General features: G+C 44.1%; 1 protein-coding gene across 1 annotated transcript in view; it reads right to left on the reverse strand.

The window, feature by feature from the left end:
* The window catches only part of add3b (adducin 3 (gamma) b), a 19,096-nt gene extending 32 nt beyond the window's left edge, over positions 1-19,064 (reverse strand). Inside the window, exons 1-15 of the mRNA XM_030379277.1 lie at positions 18,832-19,064; positions 17,653-17,904; positions 14,198-14,342; positions 12,830-12,981; positions 12,226-12,306; positions 11,796-11,945; positions 10,724-10,867; positions 10,221-10,319; positions 7,523-7,696; positions 4,974-5,261; positions 4,113-4,229; positions 3,071-3,160; positions 2,689-2,812; positions 1,978-2,073; positions 1-1,529 (exon numbers count right to left, since the gene is read on the reverse strand). The exon at positions 1-1,529 is cut by the window's left edge and continues 32 nt beyond it. Of these exons, the coding sequence (XP_030235137.1) occupies positions 1,297-1,529; positions 1,978-2,073; positions 2,689-2,812; positions 3,071-3,160; positions 4,113-4,229; positions 4,974-5,261; positions 7,523-7,696; positions 10,221-10,319; positions 10,724-10,867; positions 11,796-11,945; positions 12,226-12,306; positions 12,830-12,981; positions 14,198-14,342; positions 17,653-17,841 (2,082 nt within the window). The 5' untranslated portion in view covers positions 17,842-17,904; positions 18,832-19,064 and the 3' untranslated portion in view covers positions 1-1,296. The remainder of the gene's footprint in view (positions 1,530-1,977; positions 2,074-2,688; positions 2,813-3,070; positions 3,161-4,112; positions 4,230-4,973; positions 5,262-7,522; positions 7,697-10,220; positions 10,320-10,723; positions 10,868-11,795; positions 11,946-12,225; positions 12,307-12,829; positions 12,982-14,197; positions 14,343-17,652; positions 17,905-18,831) is intronic.
* Between the last annotated feature and the right edge of the window lie 936 nt (positions 19,065-20,000).

The following is a 20,000-nucleotide window of genomic DNA, read 5'->3' on the forward strand; positions in this document are numbered from 1 at the left end:
TAAATGACAAAATAGGGCCAACTATCTGAATTGAATATATATTCATCTATTTGAATCTCAATCAAGGCAATACAGTCACATTTAGTAATATGAAGGAAACCTATTAGGTCAAGAAAAACCGGAGGTGTTTATTGTAGTTAACAAAACGCAAGCATTAAACAACCACTGGCATAAACAATTACCTTTAGCAATATCAGGTACGGTTTAGACTTGTTATGAATTCAAATGTAGAATATACAATGAAAGGCGACATTACACAAGACATGTCGAAATGCACAGGTTTACATTTTTAATGTCATAGCAAATTTCCAACATTGTGACCGTTGCGCTATTTGGTTTACTATTCACAGCAAATCAGTTTCAACCCTTTGGGCCAAAGCAGGTCATTCACATTTTTTGAGCTTGGGATGTTTTTGAAAAAATGTCCTTCCCACAGAATATTGCCATCAACTTGCATTCTGATTTCAAAACGTTTGGAACAATCCAGACATGGCGCCTCCCTTTGACAGTCAAACGTTCACATTCATGTCATCTTCTTCATCTTATCTACTCTACTACCCCTTCTCATTGCTATTCAATACATTTTGCTCACACTTTACTTTTCTGTCATATTACATACAAGCAGCAGTCAAGTAAAAAAACAATTCACACATATATGAAAACACGCATAGCTTTTCTGTATTATTAGTGGTGCGTTTGAATTGTTATAGGTATACGATATGAACCAATCAAACAAGTAATCTATTTAAAACATATGATAGGATATAAAACAAGCATTTACCATTACACTGCAGTATAAAAAAAAATAGGCCCAGACACAGGTTATAAATGATCTTCACTTTAAAGTTTAAATAACTACCCCCCATCACACTGTATCGACTTAACAGCTACCCCTTACATGTAGATAATCTGTAGTCGTCATACAAACATTAAACATAAGCCAAAAGACCTTAACTTTGTATATAATATCCAAAAGGCCATATGATACTGCATTGATGATAACATTGACGTCTATTTAGTGTCTAAAGAAGCCAGTTCCATTGGGAAACCACAAAATATAGTACTGGATTCAACATGTAGGTGTTCAGATAACCACGACCATCCACTTTCCACTCAGTAAGTCAAGCCAAAGTGAGAAAGTAAAACCACAATATCGTACAGAACACTGTTTGACAATGTACATTTCAGTTAGCTTAATTTTCTTGGTCCGCTTTCATAAAAGCAAAGGAATGTATTGCGACTAAGTATTGAGATCCAATACAAGATTCATCCAGCCCGCCTATCTTATCCATTAGCTTATACATCGACTTTCTCGACTTTCTCCTTCTTCTTGCTCTTCCTCAGGAACGAGGGAGTGCGGAACTTCTTCTTCTTCTTCTTGTTCTCGCTTTGGTCGTCCCCTATCTTCTCTGCGGTTGTCATGGTGATCTCGACTGTGTCCGCCGTGCTCACGCTCAGCTTGGACACCTTGAGGCTAAGCTCCTCCTCCTCGTCATCCCCCAAGTGGTTCCGCCCGTTTGTTACAGCATCTAGGGAGACGGACAAAGACCAACAGTTAAATCTACAATTTGCAAATTTACAATTTTGGCCAGGATTACATGTCTGCCCATTGGGTGCCTATTGCCCTGCTAAGGGATCCTTCTTCTGTGTATTATTTATTAGCCCTTAGTGTTAAGGGTTGAGTGGTGTTGTATAATGTGGGGATAAGAAGCCCTTTGAGGCTATAAATATGATTAGGGGCTTTACAAATAAACTCTCCTGGAGTTTGACCGTGTGATCTGTGGCAGGAATTATCGAGACAGAGATTTAATCTTTATGAATCAACATATTTTGGTGGCCTTTTAAAAAAAGGAGTATGAAGGGAGTTCATTCTCCTGGTCACCAATCAGTGCATTTGCCCTCATACGCATATGGTAACAGGTTAATAGTGACAACACTATCAAAAGCCAGACTATTTTGTCATCACACTTGTTGTACCGTTCTTGGCGGGCGTCATCAGAGGGGAGAGGGAGAGCGAGATGGTGGAGCCATCAAACGTGGTCATCTCATCGGCGTCCGTGAGGTCGTCCGTATCTGAGGCGAGGAGTCAGTCAGTTGTCATCACGCTTAGAGGTCAGTCATACTCTTAGAGGTCGCTTCATCACCCTTAGTGGTCATTCATCGCAGAACGTGTTGCTCTAGCAAGTCAGTGCAGTGCGAATATGTATAAAATGGTAATATATATGACAAGTTGTCTGCAAATCACCTACGTTTGAGGATGATTGTTTGGTTGCATCTATATTATGACGATCATATCGAGAGCAGAAATGATTTCCAACGCTCTACCATAAGTGTATCAGAGTGTTATTAAGTAAGAAGTCTAAATAGGGACAAAAGTGTCAAATCCCAAAGACCAAAGAAATAATTCAGTCTGGCTTAATAACGGCTAATACTGGAGGGTGTAGGCGGTACCGGAGCTAGTGGTAATACTAGGCTGTGCAGTATTGCAGTGGGTGGAGGCGGTGGGGGTACAAAGGGACTAGTGGTATGCCGTATTGGCTGGTGATGGTGGTAGAAGTGGTGTTGGTGGTTTTTATTGTAGTAGTGTAGGCTGTGGTACTATGTAGGTGGTTATATGTAGATGGTGGCTGATAGTGGTAGTAGTAGTTGTACTATGAAGGAGGTAGGTGCTGGAGGCAGGAGGTGTACCTTCGTGGCCCTGCTGCCTCCGCTCCACAGTGTTCTTGTACTCCATCAGCTCTCTCTCCGTCAGACCGCTGAAGGGGTTGGGGGGCAGGGAGCGAGTCAGCTCCTCGTCCTCCACGATGAAGGCCTGGACCGGACAGAGAGAGGCGTTATCAAAACAAACATGGAGGACGGGCCGGCAGTCCCTAATGGGGAGCTGCTGCCAAGCTAACTTAAGTCAACCTCTGTGGTTGTTTGAAGGAACCAAAAACAATAAACCAAGAAGTTTTCGTCAGAACGACATTCTTCCATTCATCCATGAATGTGTGATTGGACCCGGGGACATTTAAACGGGCTATACTGCTTTATAAGTATGCTCAATATTTAAAATATATCAGACACTCACAGGTCCTTTTATGGTGTCCACTACGATGCCAGCAAGTAATTGAGACTTTGGTCCCGGCGTCATCTGATCGCATCTGTTCTGGTCCCGTATCTACAAAAACATACACACACACTTATGTTGTCACAGAGCAGAACCTTTGACCAAAAGGACAGTAACATTATATTTGTTACATGCCGTTGAGGAGCGGGTCGGGTTAGTTTCCGTCTTAAACAAGGATGCCTACAAATGTGGACATTGGGGTTCGAACACGGAACCCTTGGGTTTGAGAGTTCAAACCCCTGCACCACCAGTTCCCATCGCCCTCCCACTCTACACAAACATAACTTTCTCGATGTCTTCCAGCATTGGGCCTCGTGGAGGAGCAAGTGGTGGCTACATTCGCTCCGTCAGCTGATAAGGTCTTTCAGTAATGGCCGGGGACTCTGTGATTGATTATGTGTGAAACCCAGAGCAGGGGCCCGAGGGGCTGGTGTTTGTATCAAATCAATATTAATTTGCTTGAGGAATGAGTTTAGCGGTGAGTCTTTTACATAATGGAGGATGCAATGTTGCTGCCGTTTGAGAGGGCAACCGTGAGACACCTAAAGAGCTGGCCAGAGGGCAGGGCCAATCACAGACAGCACAGTTGACTGCATGCTGGTAGCCATGGTTACATTACTGTCAAGTCAAGTCAATTTTATTTGTGTGGCCCTTAATCAGAGTTACAGTCTCAACAGGCTTCGCAAGAGCACGAGAGTATAAGACCGAACCCTAAGCCCTCTAAAGGCCCAGGGAAAACCACAGCTCCTCAAACCCACACTTAGGAAGTCTTAAGGAGAAAGGCAGGATTACATTAGGGTGTTACACCATTTTAACATCAATACTTTTGTTTACACTAAATACATTGGATTTTGAACTCCAAACCCGTCAGCAGAGTCTAACACCCTTACTCCAGGTAAGGGTCAACCGTATGTCCATTTTGGAACTATTAAAACTGTACGTCAATTTTTTGGAATATGTGATATGTTAAGTGTAAGTAAAAGTTATGTATTGTCCAACTGACCCTGTTCCTCTTGTCCAGAACATCTGTGGGGTTGGTGTTGAGAGGAACAAACTGGTTGAGATCCTCAATCTTTATGGGGGTGCCCCTGTTAGTGCCCGGCTCAGAAGACTGCATCCACTGAAATAGGAAACATACCAGAGATTGTGAGCGACAGATACTTTTTTAGGGGGGTTAAACACAATGTTGAAATTACATTTTTGACAGTTGGATTGATTCTTATCAATGGATTCAATATCTTCTAACAGTAATTTACCAAATGTTCACAAGGGGGCAGTGTTATATCAAGGAATATAAAGGAGTCTGGGTTTATTCAGAATGGCTGGTTGGGAGGGTCTAGAGTAAACATTGAATGCACTATCACCACACACACACACACACACACACCAAACTGTCAGTATGCTTTGCCTGTCGTTATTCATTTTTGCATAAACTCAAAATACCAGAAGGCTTCAAAGACCAGTTTGTATTAATTCTCATGGTATTATTTACTAATATTTCATAATCTAGTAGACACAGTCATCAAAAGCAACCTACAGTTATTTGTTTCTTTACTTGGCCTGGGAACCGTACAGACAAACTATTTTATTATACAATATTTACTCATTTGGCAGAAACCTTCCGCCAAAGCAACATATATAACAATTTGTTAAGACTGCTGACAAATGATTAACCTTGTTTTCGGACTTGGCTACTCTTCCCAGATGCGCTTTTTCCTGTGTTTGTAGTAATTCCATCTCCAGTTCTGATTGTATGCTTTGATGGGTGTGTCGGATAAAACCATCTACTGCTCAATGACTCTCTCTCTCTATATACAGGTATATAAATATATATGGATGAAAGACGGTGCCAAGCGGTACTCACGGTGGTCTTGGTGCGGGGGCTGCACTCCCCGCTGGCAGAGCGCTCCGGGACATGGACCTTCAGGTAGCTGTGGGGCGAGGTGAGCCAGCGGGTCCTCTCCTTCTGCTGCTTCTGGGCCAGGAGCTTCATCGGGCTGGCCAGCATCTGGCCGGGGTCGCCATCGGCAACGCCGCCGCAGAGCGCGTCCAGGGAAAGGGCGGACACCGTGGCCGGGATCTCCACGTCGTTCTTGGACGGCGGCTTTTCCCGCACGATGGGGTTGCGGTGGGAGTAGCCTGTGCGATACCCCTGGAGGTTCAGAGAGAGAGACTCTTTGTTTTAGTGTACACGTAGAGGCAAAAGGAAACACTTTTCTACCATCCCGGCTTCTGCATAGCAGAGAACAATCTAGTCATGAGATCAAGACTGGAGTGGCCACAAAAAGGTCAGTGCAATTTAGTTTCTAAAGAACCAAACAACTGGAGTCAATGAGTAGGCTGGTCAGTAGCTTAGTTTGGCATTTTCATAAGAAAAGGTGCATAATCGTTGTTATATTGTCTGAATTGCAGTATTAAAGTATTCTTTAATAGGGTTATATTTAACAATTATTCGCTGAGGGTGAAGTGAATATACTACACCTGAACACTCCAAAATTAAACAAGATAACACTTATTACCGGCATTTATTTGTTTTTATTAGCGATTCATTTGTTTTTATTAGCGTGACGAGATGACCGTCACGCTATCCCGAGTTTGAGATCTCAATCATGGCATTGCCCAATATCCCGATATAGCGAACCAATCAAATTGCGCCATCTTAGGAGGTTCAAGTGTAGCATATTCTAATATTGTATATGTTCCCCTTGTTTTAGCACAATATATCTTCGACCACTGTATGTTGATGGTAAATGTATCCCTGTTTGCTGTTGTTAAGCATCCTTTTGTTTGAAAAGTTGAAATATAGCTAAAGGCTAAATAAAGCTTTTTTTGCTGGTATAACGTTAGAACATTCCAGTCACTCTAACGTCCCAGCGAGAGCCACATCCTCAGATGATCTCTCCTCTCTCTCTCTCTCTCTCTCTCTCTCTCTCTCTCTCTCTCTCTCTCTCTCTCTCTGTGCACTAGAGCAGAATGTTTGTCGTACGCTGCTGCGTGGGATTATGTTCTTGAAATAGACAAGTTAATAATAAAAGGAAAAACAACATGGCCGATTGACAAAATTAACATTGTTAATTTTGGTTAGTAAATATATTATGATGGCTTAGTATTAACAATATAGTGTCGATTTGGGTATTCAATCATGTTTTCCATTATCAAGTTTCTCTTGTTTTTTTTAAAATGTTTCTTGTTAATTAGTGTTTTCTTTATAAACAAACTAACGTCGTAGAAGCAGCGTAGACTTGTTCTTCCCACTGTTTCCCACCAGCCTCTTGCAGTAATAATTGCGCATTAAGGGGGTGCTGGCGGTCTTTGCTCAGCCCCTGCCGGTGTCATTCTCCGCTCTATACCGTTTGCATAGGAGGTGGGCCGCAATGGGTCTTGATGACAACTTAGTGTCATCACCTAAAGTCAAATGCTGGGAAGAACTGCACTAGAGGGCTTTAAGGCATGGTTAAAAACTCTCTTTATAACATAAATATATCAAACCAGTACGCACTGTGTTGATGGAGCATGAAGAAGGGTTAGGATGGCGGGGCTAGTGGGCGACGCCGCGGTCAGTTTTTCAGAGAAAACTGTTCAAAACATACCAGACGGCAAACCAAGACCAGCCCACCGACTGGTGTGTGTCGGTGTCTGTGTGTCGGTGTCTGTGTGTGTGTGTTCATTCCATACAGTGCTCCATGCCATCTGGAAGTGAGGAGGAAGGAAGGGGTGTGTGTGTGTGTGTGTAGGGGGAGGGGGGGATATGTGTTCTGATCACAGCTGCAGCCCCCACCACCACCACCACCACCACCAGCACCAGCACCAGCACCACCCAACAGACCACAAATAGCTACCACAACCCACTCTCTTTAAACATATAATGTAGTATAAACACACACACACGCACCACATATGCACATACACGGACACACATGCAGACACACACACACGTAGGCACTGGTTAAGAGGATTGAACATGTACTTCATCGTCCGGCACTTGTCATTGGCCGATAAAGACAGTCTAGAGGTTTGATGGATGGATGTAACCAATAGCGGTCGTAGCTGAGCGACGGTAAAGATAAAAGTGGTACTGAAAGTACTGAAACTATTCCAGAACTAGGTCAGAAATGGGGTTTCTTTCATGTTGTTTGGTTTAAGGGAGAGTTAAGAAAATGACGCCAATTAATTTCACACATAGCTTCCAGCTATTATACCCAAACAGCATCTGCCAATAATAGGACTGACAGGCTATTCAAAAGAAAAAAAACGAAAGTATGCATGCACGTCGTTCTCCTTCGGATCCACTGTTGTGTCGCGTTGTGTAATCAGAAACATCCCAAGGAAGTTGAGGAGGGGGAGGGAGGAGGAGGAGGAGGAGGAAACATCATGGGTAATGCAGTGGGTGTGGAGAGGTCAGAGGTCACTCACCAGGTTGTCTAGCATCCTCATGAGGGACTCGAACTCGGCCTCGCCCACCTTCCACTTGAGCTCGTTGTCAATGGTGACGCCTCCCGCCGCAATCCCCTGCGTCCGCGGCTTCAGCCTATCACGGTCCAGCACCACCAGGTTGGCCACTCCCCCAGAGCACCTCAGCGCTCCGACCTGGAGGGAGACGAGATGGGGATGGGATCCAATGAAAACGCCGCACAGCTCTTTCGTTTTTGTTCAGGTAAAGGAACATCCCACTGGTTGGCGCGCTGTTTTACTGAATATCAGCAGCCCTGCAGACAGAGCACCGAAGATAATAACATCGGATCTGGGATCCCCTTGCGGGGGTCCGATATGGGTTCAGCTACCGATTGTCAGATCTGGGTTCTGAGGTGCTAAGCCCAAATGGTCAATCTGTGAATCAATGCAATGTCGACATGATTATTTAGTGATTTGGCAAATGCTTTTATTAAAAGTGTCTCACGGTGAATTCATTGAAAGGACATTAAAGGGAAACTTCACCCATTTCCATGAAGCTTTGTATCGTTAGAAACCCTCATATTTTTGAATGGTCATGCATCATTACCTTATTTTCTGGAGAGACTGGAGAGATCCATATCGATCTCCAACACTTCCTGTTTAAGCTGACGCAATATGACGATTTTTGCGTAGAAGTAAATAGGAAGTGTAAGAGAGGAGGATTCTCGTAAGACTACAAACACTAGTCCCACCCCCTATAGGGGGTGGGACCCACTGACGCTACAGACCTATTAGAGCAGTGCCAGTGGGTGGGACTTCACCAGCAGAAACTAACATCCACAGCATCTGAAGCTAAGCTAACAGAGGCTGTTGATAAAACGGAAGTACAATGGCAGGAGGTACAGGATCTGACAAAGAAGATGGCACCATGCAAAATTTCTCCATTTCGAAAGAAATACAAACGAGGACTAATTCACTGAGTTCACAAACTAATACTCTTCACTAGAAATGTTGTGTGAAATGATTTTCAAGCAGTCTTGGTAGATGGAACAGCGAGGTGTCCGATAGGCGGAGATCTAGATCAGCAGGAATGGCCAGCGAAGCTGTGCATCGTGGTGCATGGTGGGAGTTGTTGTCTTCAATCCACAAGCGCCAAAAAGTCACTTTCTTCCTTTTCTCGGTCAAGACGGCACCAAATTAGAATTTTATTTTATTATTCGACTACTTATAGGACCCAATTTCAATACATATTCATGCCTCCAACGGTGAAATGCTCCTTTAAGGAGCAGATAAGGTGGTTCGGGCCCCCTGCTCTAGGAGCCCCAGAGGTTAGGCTGCAGATGTGGGGGTAACCAACCCAGTGCCCTGCAGCTGGACCACACCTTAAACACTACACCATCATTCCCCCATAAAAGTGCATCACGTGTTTCTGCATTTGAAGTTTAACAAGACGTTGTAAAAAATGGGCAAAATGGGCCGTTATATAGAACTGTCACATGCTATCTATACGTTGGGTGTGTAAGCGTGTGTATGTGTACGTTTATAAATATATATACAGTATATATATAGATATATTATATATATCTATATATATATATATATATATATACCAGTCAGTTATTTCTGAAAAGAAGCGCGCTGCTTGTTGGAATAACAGGCCGTTGCTATGGCTGCAGCTCTTCAACTGTAGAATCAAACTGAACATTTGTATTTTAGCAGAAGCAATTTAATCATTTTTTAATACTATTTTGTTGTTATATTATGTGCACAGGATTGATTTCTTTAGTGGGTAGCTATGTAATAAGCGGGATACTATACAGGGTGATTCAAGGGGTTTCATTTTCAATAATGTCCATCTGGCCTTACATTCTACCTTACATCGCTGTATGAGGTGTGAGTGCAGCTGTCTCATTGTTGAGGCGTAGGAGCAAATATGAAAGCAGCTCAGAAAGAGATGCAGTCCAAACAGCGAAGCCCTTGCGGCACGCACAGCTAACAAAGGAAGGGTCTGAACAGCATTGGCTCCACCAGGCTATGGAAAGCAGACTCTAGATCACATATTTAACCAAGCTCTGCTCACACACAGACTTAGCATATTGTGCACTTCACTTTCAGCACAGGTGATGCCTTCAAAGACTAAAAATAGCCGTGCTGCAGTGCATCGTGTCCTTAAAGTGCTTTCTCCAAGTTTAGTGCCAAGAATGGATTTTGCATTATGAATATGTTAAAGAGTAGAATCGAACATATGTCACCTTATCATGCGGCCATTCCACATAGAATCACAGTACACAGTAGCGTCTACGCAGTGAGGCAAACAAACACAACCGGTACACTCTGATGACCACAATTGTTTGGTTTAGTCTATTTGACAATTTTTGAAATAGACCAAGACACCTGGTCATAAATAAAATCAACGAGGATGATCACGACAAAGTTAGAAAAATATTTCCATATGCATAACCGATTGAACACAGTCAGATATAGACACCCTTTTTGCAATACATTTATGTGTGTACTGTACTCTATTCATCAACCTTTCTTTTTCTTTGCTAATTAGCCAATGATGTGTAAACCGGGATAAGGAATCATATTAAATTGTACACCATAATTGTCAAGAAGCAATGCAGACTCAAACCAAACCATGCAGTCATCCATCTTGGAAAAAACCGTGACACAGTTCTGTGTCACAGAGTAATGTAAACAAAGGGTTTTGTTGTACCTGAATCTCGCAGGCCTGCTGGGAGTGGTAAACATAGTGGAAGGCCTCCTCTATGGTTTCTCCCAGAGCCACCAGGCCATGGTTCTGCAGCACTACAACCTGTAGAAGGAACACTTGGTTACATACATTACAGTCAATTATTTCATACAATATGCACTATCTGCCATTATAAATGTCTGTTCAAGTCTGCATTTATGTCGGGGCCAGGACAGTGTCATGCTAGGGTGTTCTGTATCCCAGACAAAAGGGGTTGGGTCCTAACCTGTAGTCCTAACCAATATTGACTGTATGTGGTCTCGGATAACAGCGTTTACTAAAATAAGCAAATGATGGCAAAAGTACGATTGTTATATCCTTAGAGGTGTGTAATAGCAAAAATTACATACTAAGAAATAAAGCATTGCAAAATAATTATTTTAGTTATTACATAACGATTATAACACATCCAAAACAAGTATATAAAAAGGTGTGGGGAAGCATCTGGCTGTAATGCGGGGTGCTACCTTGGCGTTTGGACCCAGAGCCTTCTGGAACGCCATCTTCTCGTCCCTGCCGTCCAGGTCGCCGTGGTAACCGAAGTAGCTGACGTCGCCCAGCAGCAAAGCCTCCTGGGAGATGGGCAGGAGGCCGCACTTCATGGAGGACACCTGCGGGACGCCGAGAAAGGACCGACTCTTTACTGACGACTCTTGGGCATGGTGGAGGAGGTGCAAAACATTCAATGACAATTCAACATCCTGTTTGGATATAGTGCTGTTCTTATTTCGCTATCTCCTGCACTTGGGGCAGTAGCCAGGATGTCGGTCTGCCAGTAGGAGGAAACGCATGCAATTACATTCATTAAACTGGGGGCATTTTGGGTCCATATTCATTCATTCATCTCATTCTAAATGTTTTAACTTTGTGCATTTAAGATGAGATTTGGACTAGGATCTATTCATAGCACTATTATGTAACGTGTAAACTGTAATAAGTTGTTTTAAGGGTTTGGGTTTCCTTTAAACCTTTTCAATAACAACAGTACAGCACCGTCATAAACGGACAGACACAAATAACAGGCATCATAAAAAAAGGTCACGACTCCAACTGAAGCACCGTCACGCCGCTGCTCACAGGATTGAACTTAAAACGATGCTCTATGTATCATCTGCTGCGCGCTATAAAACCTTTACAGCCCAACCTCAAAGGCGTGGATCACTCTAATGACAAAGGAAGGGAACATAATGAGGGGTGTACAGGGGGGAGCGCAGGGTCCGGGGAGCGCTGCACTGAATCCTGTTTACGTCTCTGTTACAGATCCAACACACACACACACACACACACACACACACACACACAGACACACACACACACACACACACACACACACAGACAGACCCACACAGACACAGACACAGACACAGACACAGACATACGCACACGCACACGCACACGCACACGCACACGCACACGCACACAGACACAGACACAGACACACAGACACACACACACACACACACACACACACACACACACACACACACACACACACACACACACACACACACACACACATCTACACACACACAGACTTACAGCGGCGGTGGCGGGGGTGTGTATGTGCACGATGCACTTGACATCAGGGCGCATGGCGTAAATGGCGGCGTGAGGCGCGAAGCCAAACATGTCCACGCCCAGATCGGTGGAACCGCGCTCGACCACTTCGCCGACGATGTTCACCTTCACCTGAGGGAGAAGAGAGGCAGGGAATCAGGTTAGAGGAGGGGGGGGGGGGGGAAGGGGGGTCATGTTCCGGAACAGCCAGGGGGTGAACGGAACCTAACCTACTTCCGACTCCATGGTAATAGCAATCTGAAACATTTGGAGCATGACTTGAAATACATAGGTCCCTGTCGGTTCATTTCCGGCAAGGTACGTTGGGGTAGGGCTTTCAGCCATTTCCTTTTACTTTCCAAACAGATACGCTTCCACCCTCCGGCTACACCTTGATGGACATTCTACTTACCAGATTGGCTGCAGAGACCTCCGCAAAGGACAGACCCTGGGGACCCATCAGAATGTGATCCTGCTCTTTGCTGACTCGTATCTTTGGAGTAAACAAAACCAAACACAGGCTTTATAATGAGTCTCTGATGGCATAAACTCTTTCTTTTATTTTAGACTTTTACTCTTTCGACTTTTTATCATCCGATCATTCAATTATCAACCATTATAACGGTACCTACGGTTAAATATCCTGATATTGTAATTTGTCATGAGTGAAATGGTAAGATATCACCACACTTTTAATGGAGTTTTATACTTTCCAACTTCTTTTGATTATTGATGAAGCATGTCTATCAGTAGAAAAGAAACAGCAATATTCTGACTCCACAAAAGGAAAGGGCAGGCATAGTCCAGATGTACTTGTATACTTGTATTTGGTACAACCATATGAACCATTTCTGTTTATTTTTTGTCATCCATGTCATCAGAGGGCAAGTAGGGGCTTAAGCTTCTTGCTCAAAGGTCCCTACAGATTAGACTGAGGGGTTCAAACTCAGAACCTTTGGTCTGGGGGAGTCCCCCATTCAAACAGTGGGACCGTTGACTCAGAGGAGGGTACTCACGGTGGCGTAGGAGCTGGTGAAGCGGGCCCAGCTGAACAGGTCCATCAGCCGGTAGAGGCTGGCCAGCTTACAGCGGCTCTGCTTCTCTCCCTTCACGAAGGTCTGGGGCTCGGTGGCGTGGAGGTCGTTCACCGGCGTCACCGTCCCGATGCCTGCACCAACACAATCATGCAAGTAGTCAACAGGGATAAATAATGAATAGCGATATTGTTATTATTTATTCATTTAGCAGGCGCTTCAGTTCTATCCAAACCCAGTGATTTGAGTTACATGTCATTAAGAAGCCGTTAGGGGTTATCAGTTAGGGGTTACTCAACAATGCCCACAGGTTAGGCTGCGGACATTGGGAGATCGAACCCAGTACCGTTTGACTCGAGCCGTGTACCCTAACACTACCATGCCCCCCATCCATATGCCTTTAATACCCTTCTATAGGATACCCTATCTCTGATACCTTCTGAACATTAACTTTTGTCAATGTTCAGTGTAAACTAGTAGCAATCTATTCGACAGTATGCATAGCAACATGCCAAGTGTTGTACACATGAATGCATATCCAATCTAGCTAACACATGCTCCCTTATCTGTGTGTTTGCTGGTTACAAAACAGTTATTCTATTGGCAGCACACAAACGGGTAATTATGAGAATGAGTCCTCCCAATGTACCCACACATCACATGGTCCTTATGTATACCCTAAATGGCGAAAACCTCAACGTGGCATTTCTCCTCCACTCTTGCAACTAGCCTTGGGCACTTTTATGCCGCATTACTAAATAAGGGCAATTTACTAAAAAAATAAGATTCTCTTGGTAATGGCCTCCTAAAAAAAGAACCTTTGGGAGAAAACTGTTTGGATGTGGCTTTGCTCCAGAGCCCGGTGTTTACATATTTAGTCAGATCGCTGACACTTGAGACGTTTTAAGGTTTTTAAAGCAACACGGAGGGGGAAACGACGGCGCTATCCTCTATCGAGCACGAGGGGGAAGGTAACTGAAACATTCTGTATGGGGAATGTGGTCAACAACAACAACTTTTGGGCCCGTTCAGCTGCTGAGTGGTGCGCTGGTCACAAGGCCCTGAGCCTCTCACTTAGCGAACAATAACCATATTCAGACCGGGAAATAAAGTGAAGCAAAGCAAAGATGAGTGCAGCAGTGCACAGAGGCCAGAGGAGAGACGCGTTTCGCACAAAGACGGATCCCCACACATAGACACACACAGATAGACCAATGGGTCACACACACATTTATATACATGGACACATACACACACACACATATATATGAAAGGACGGAAACACACACAAACCCCCCAGGTAGACATTAAGGCACAGACACACACACACACACACACACACACACGTACTGCTGGGGGAGCTGAGGGGGCCGGCGCCCCCCATGGTACTGGCTGTGATGAGGTCAGCGATGTGTCGCAATGCCAGCAGGCCTGCTGGGCTGCTTCCCTTGGTAGTCTGGTCCTGGATCAGGCCCTCCAGCTCCTCTTTAAACACCTACAGAGACAGGGACATTCAGCTTAGACATAGGTATGATGGATACAGGTCAGATATAGTGTGATATACCGTCAGTGATGTTTACAGAAATGGAGGAAGACCAGTCATGCAATGGCCCTGTTCCCAGGAAATAGTTGGATCATTCAACTCTATCCCAACCATAACCCTCATTTTTTTTTCTTCAACATCTGGGGTCCACCAAGGATTTAGTCTAGGCTGCTTCTGTTCAAGTGGGAGTATGCAAATTCTTTACATACTCCCACTTTCCCAAAATTTTGAACAACAATATAGCCTACCAAAATGATTCAGAAGATAGTCAAATGTACATTTCTTTATCAACAGGTGACTATGGTCCAATGGATTGACTCATCACATGCATTGAGCAAATCAATGCCTGGATGTGCCATCATTTACTCAAGCTGAATAAAGATAAAACTGAAATTAGTATTTTTGGTGCCACGGGTAAATGCTTGTGCTGAATCTCATCATTGAAGACTAAACACTAAGTCCCAAATCGTATAAAGCAGTGTATAAAGAAGTGAAGTGTATGAGGCACTAAATGGCTGAGGACCAAAGTACATGTCTGATCTGTTTGTGTGTTATTAGAGCTGTTCTCAGGTCATCAGGGACCGGCCTGCTCACGGTTCCCAGGGTTCTGATCACAGCATGGTGAAGCAGCTTCTAGTTTCCATGCAAAACAGATCTGGAACACTTCCAGAATATGTGAGGTACAAGAAATAACTCGTACCTCATCAGTCCTCCAAAAATAATAGAAGATGTTTCTTGCATTTCAAAAAAAAAAAATCTTGTTATTTTTGTTTTCTATCATATCCTTTCTTATAATGCTCTATGAATGGCCTTGTGTTTGAATGGTGCTTTATAAATAGTTTGCATGTCCTTATATTTTTAGTATATTGCACTTTACACAATTTTATTAATTTGTAACTAATGTTGTACCTTCCTTTACTTTGTGTGCTTTTGCAATGTCAATTGTGGGTTTTCTTTGCCACCAAAGGCCTTTCACACACAGAGAGAGAGAGAGAGAGAGAGAGAGAGAGAGAGAGAGAGAGAGAGAGAGAGAGAGAGAGAGAGTGTGTGGACTGATCAGTTACCATCGGGGTTAAACAGGCAACCAGTAGGTGGCCTTTCCCACAGGAACTAATGTTAGGGGAAGTAAATATTAAATTGATTCAATTTAACAATGGGTGATCCTTCTTCTTCGGACAGGAACAGTAGGATGTAGATATAGACACAATGCCATGGATATGGTGTGCTCGACTTCCAGGCCAAAGATTCAAACCCAAACTAACCCAGATTCTAGGCCATTACCAGACCTAGGTCCAACCCTCTACCTGCTGAATAACAATACAGTAAAATCGTAGTAAATAGTAACAGACTTAAGAAAAAATAGGCTTAGTGCCGCAATGTTACGTATATCCGCGCCTCGAATGCATAGCATACCAAAATGGGTTGTGGATGGTGCAGATTTATCTCACACACACGTTGATTGAGCTCATGTGTCTCTTTCCGCTGTGAATTCATGAGAGGAGGTTAGATGGAGGTGGGCACGACAACATATCACTGCAATCCCTGTTTGTTTTGTGTGTTTGCACAGCCTAACCTAGAACCTCTTCCCCATTTCTCTCTCTTTTACCACCTTTCTCTTTGTCAGGAGACGGGGGTGAACAATCACAGACCTTATCAAAAGTAAAAAGAAAATCTATCTCATTGTGTGTATGTGTGTGTGGGTGTGTGTTTTTCGTGTGAGGGCATATGCGTCTTTGTTCAAGACTCTGATGTATATGTGTGCGCAAGCGTGTGTGTGTGTGTCTGTTTGTGTGCACGAGTGCCTTTGTCTGTGCTGGGCTATATGCGAGTCTGACTCTGATGCGCGTGGGCATGTGTCTCTCTGTGTGACATGACTCAAGGAGAGAGAGAGAGAGAGAACTTTGTTGTTTATATGAAGACCGCCTATCAACTTACCCCTGCAGAGAGTGGCTTTGAGAAACCAATCCTTCCCCTTCGAAAAAAGGTTTTCTCTCTCTCCCTCTGCGCAGTCAGGCTCGATAGCGTTCGGCTTATGCTACAGTTCCCATGGCGACACGCCGGCCGCTCCACTTGTTGGGCCCGTTACGCAATCGCAGGCAAAGTGTGTGCGTGGGCTCATCTTATTTCCATCCACTTCAGAAACCCTGTGTCTGTTCCCGGCGCCTCTACTCGGCACTCTGCTCCTATTTAATCAGCTTCACGGTGGCGGTGGATCAGAGTTGATAATAGAGAGCGATCTGGTTAACTTATTCTACGTAGCTGGTCCCTGGTTCTTTGTCTTTTACACATGACCTCTGATAACTAACAGCAACGATCCTGAGAAGATCATAACCGACGACCGCCGAGGCTGCCCCGAATCAACACTGAATCGAAAACAGCAGATTAAATTAAGTTGATCCTGCCTCCATGCCTTCTTTCTAGGAATACGAACGGCAGCAAAGTTAGATGGCTGTATATAGGACATACTTTAAACTCAAACGTGTGTCCGAGAATATTTGAGCGATTTCTGTGCGCCTTGTCTCCAAACAATGACACATTCCATCGCCTGCCGCGTGAATCCCAGCGAATAAAAAAACACTGAATACTTTGCCGCTGTTATTCACCTTATACCCACAGGGCGGGATTAGGGACCAACTGGATGTGGGGGTATGTGCATTGGCACGGCACTGTACTTTGATATAGAAGTAGATTGCAGATTCTACATTTGCCAGTGCACAAGAAAATATATAGCATAAGTTATATTAAGAGCTAGGGTCTATGTATCACCTGGGGAGGATCTGTCTGTTCTGTACTGAGCTACGTTGTGTATATGAGCTGTAGAGGATCTGTCGGATCTATACAGAGTTAGGGTCTACATACTGGGCTGTGGAGGATCTGTCTGTTCTATATACTGTAGAGCTATGTTGTGTATATACTGGGCTGCTGAGGACCTCTCTGGTCTATACAGAGATAGGGTCTACATACTGGGCTGTGGAGGCTCTGTCTGATCTATATAGATCTAGGGTCTACATACTGGGCTGTGGAGGAACGGTCTGATCTATATAGATCTAGGGTCTACATACTGGGCTGTGGAGGCTCTGTCTGATCTATATAGATCTAGGGTCTACATACTGGGCTGTGGAGGCTCTGTCTGATCTATATAGATCTAGGGTCTACATACTGGGCTGTGAAGGATCAGTCTGATCTTTATAGATCTAGGCCGGGTCTACATACTGGGCTGTGGAGGAACGGTCTGATCTATATAGATCTAGGGTCTACATACTGGGCTGTGGAGGATGTGGGTGACCCTCTTCTTCTGCTCCATCATGGTGAAGTCCTCCTTGAGGTCCGGGGACAGGGTTCTGGAGCGATCCGCCTGGTCGATGCGGTCCACAAAGCGATCTTTGGGGTGGTTGCTGGTCAGCGAGAGGGTCAGAGACCCGGCCGCCGGTCTCACGTCAACTAGACTCATGTCTCTGGATGTGTTACCCTCTCTCTGTCTCTGTCCTGTCGGGACGTCCTGGAGGGTTAGGCTCTGGGTTGCAGAAGAGAGAGGGGGAAAGTATGTCAAAACTCAGCACATTATGGCTAGTAATCTACGAAAAAGGGTATTGTTAAGGTAATAACATGTGATGTTACTTATCTTATACTTAACAATGAATTTATTCCAACCATCCAGTACAATAGAATAAAATGAGATCAACCAAAAGAGATAATTTAGTTATACATGCAATGGATGGATTGTTTATCTGAATCTGTAGACTGTACTACTAGAGTTTAGCTGGGGCTTCCTTTTTCACGTACGCAAAACACACACACACACACACACACACACACACACACACACACGTACACACACACACACACACACACACACACACACACACACACACACACACACACACACACACACACACACACACACACACACACACACACACACACACACACACACACACACACACACACGCCAATACACAACCGCCATCAAATTGAGGTAATGCAAAACGGCTCTTGAGCTTAGGGGTAGATGAGTTGGGGGATGGAGTGAAAAACGGTTTACCTACAACTCAAGCAAACAACCAAGCAAATACAAAGACCACAGCAGTGGGCCTCGCATGCAAATTAGATACTTTAAAAGAGTTCACACATCTGCTCGGCTGGAGGGGTGGGGATGGCTTGTAGCGTTAGGGAGAAGTACACGCAAATGGAAGAAAGCAATACAACAATCGGAAATAAGGTATTTCAAACTGCGATGGAAATCTGTCATAAGCGAAAAGTAGTGTGTAGATATTTGGAGAAATTACAACCAGCAACAAACTTTCACACCCCCAAAAAAAGGTTTAACATTAAACTCGACTTTGTGCGAGAATACCTTGGTCCGCAAAAGAAACAGACAACTTGCTAACTAAACACCGATTGAAAACAGATTGCAAAGAGCCCAAGAAAAAGAAGAAATTACCTGCAAAGAAAGCCTTCAGTAGTAAAACAAACGATACCAAGGATATTGAATCTCCTATCCCGGATAATCCTCGAACATTCAAACAGTTGTTAACATCGATCTTCGACTATTTCTGCGGTGTTGTAGCGCTCATCCGTGCAGCGTGTGGAGGAGGTTGGCTGGCCGACTGGGAGATGGAGCAGAAAGCGGGCGGCCGCATGGAGAGTGTGGGTGTGTTTGTGTGGGAAAAAGAAAAGTGACCATGTGACTTACATTTATCCACCCACAACTAGGCCCTCTGTGCACTTTTTACAGTTGGCGGGACAAAAACCTGGGGCACACACACGCACGCACACACACACACACACACACACACACACACACACACACACACACACACACACACACACACACACACACACACACACACACACACACACACATACAAACACACACACACGGACACACACGTAAACAAACACACATAGACACACACAAACACACACACACACACACACACACACACACACACACACACACACACACACACACACACACACACAATACAATGGAGTAGTAATAATAGAGTAGTACGAACAATGCAATACCTCTAAGGTTGGAGCATTCGTCTATGATTGGAGGGATACTTTTTTTGGAGGACTTTTGACCACGACTTTTGACTTCAACTCTATCCAAACAAACTTTATGAGCAATCGAAAGTATAAATTTCCCTTGCCAAGGATGGGTAGTAAACAAAAGTCGTCAATGTTTTAAGTGCAATGAAGGTTTTATTTCCCTATCATTATGTTGAGAATCTATTCCTGTTCCTGATTTAAAATATATTGAAACCAGTGAATATAGCCATTTTAAGCAGCTCAATCTTGTGAAGGAATGTAGACATATATTTGCAATGTAACAACACTATGAATTCAATCATGGCATGTACATGCATTAATGAATGCACATATGCACCAATACGGTGTTGTATGGTGACATTTAACATACACACAGACACACGCGCGCACATACACACACACACACGCACACACACACAAACACACACACACACACACACACACACACACACACACACACACACACACACACACACACACACACACACACACACACACACACACACACACACACACACACACACACAGATATCCAGATTTGAGACGGTGTGAAGG

Source organism: Gadus morhua, chromosome 15 (assembly GCF_902167405.1).
Source record: "Gadus morhua chromosome 15, gadMor3.0, whole genome shotgun sequence".
In the NCBI taxonomy this organism is placed as follows: domain Eukaryota; kingdom Metazoa; phylum Chordata; class Actinopteri; order Gadiformes; family Gadidae; genus Gadus; species Gadus morhua.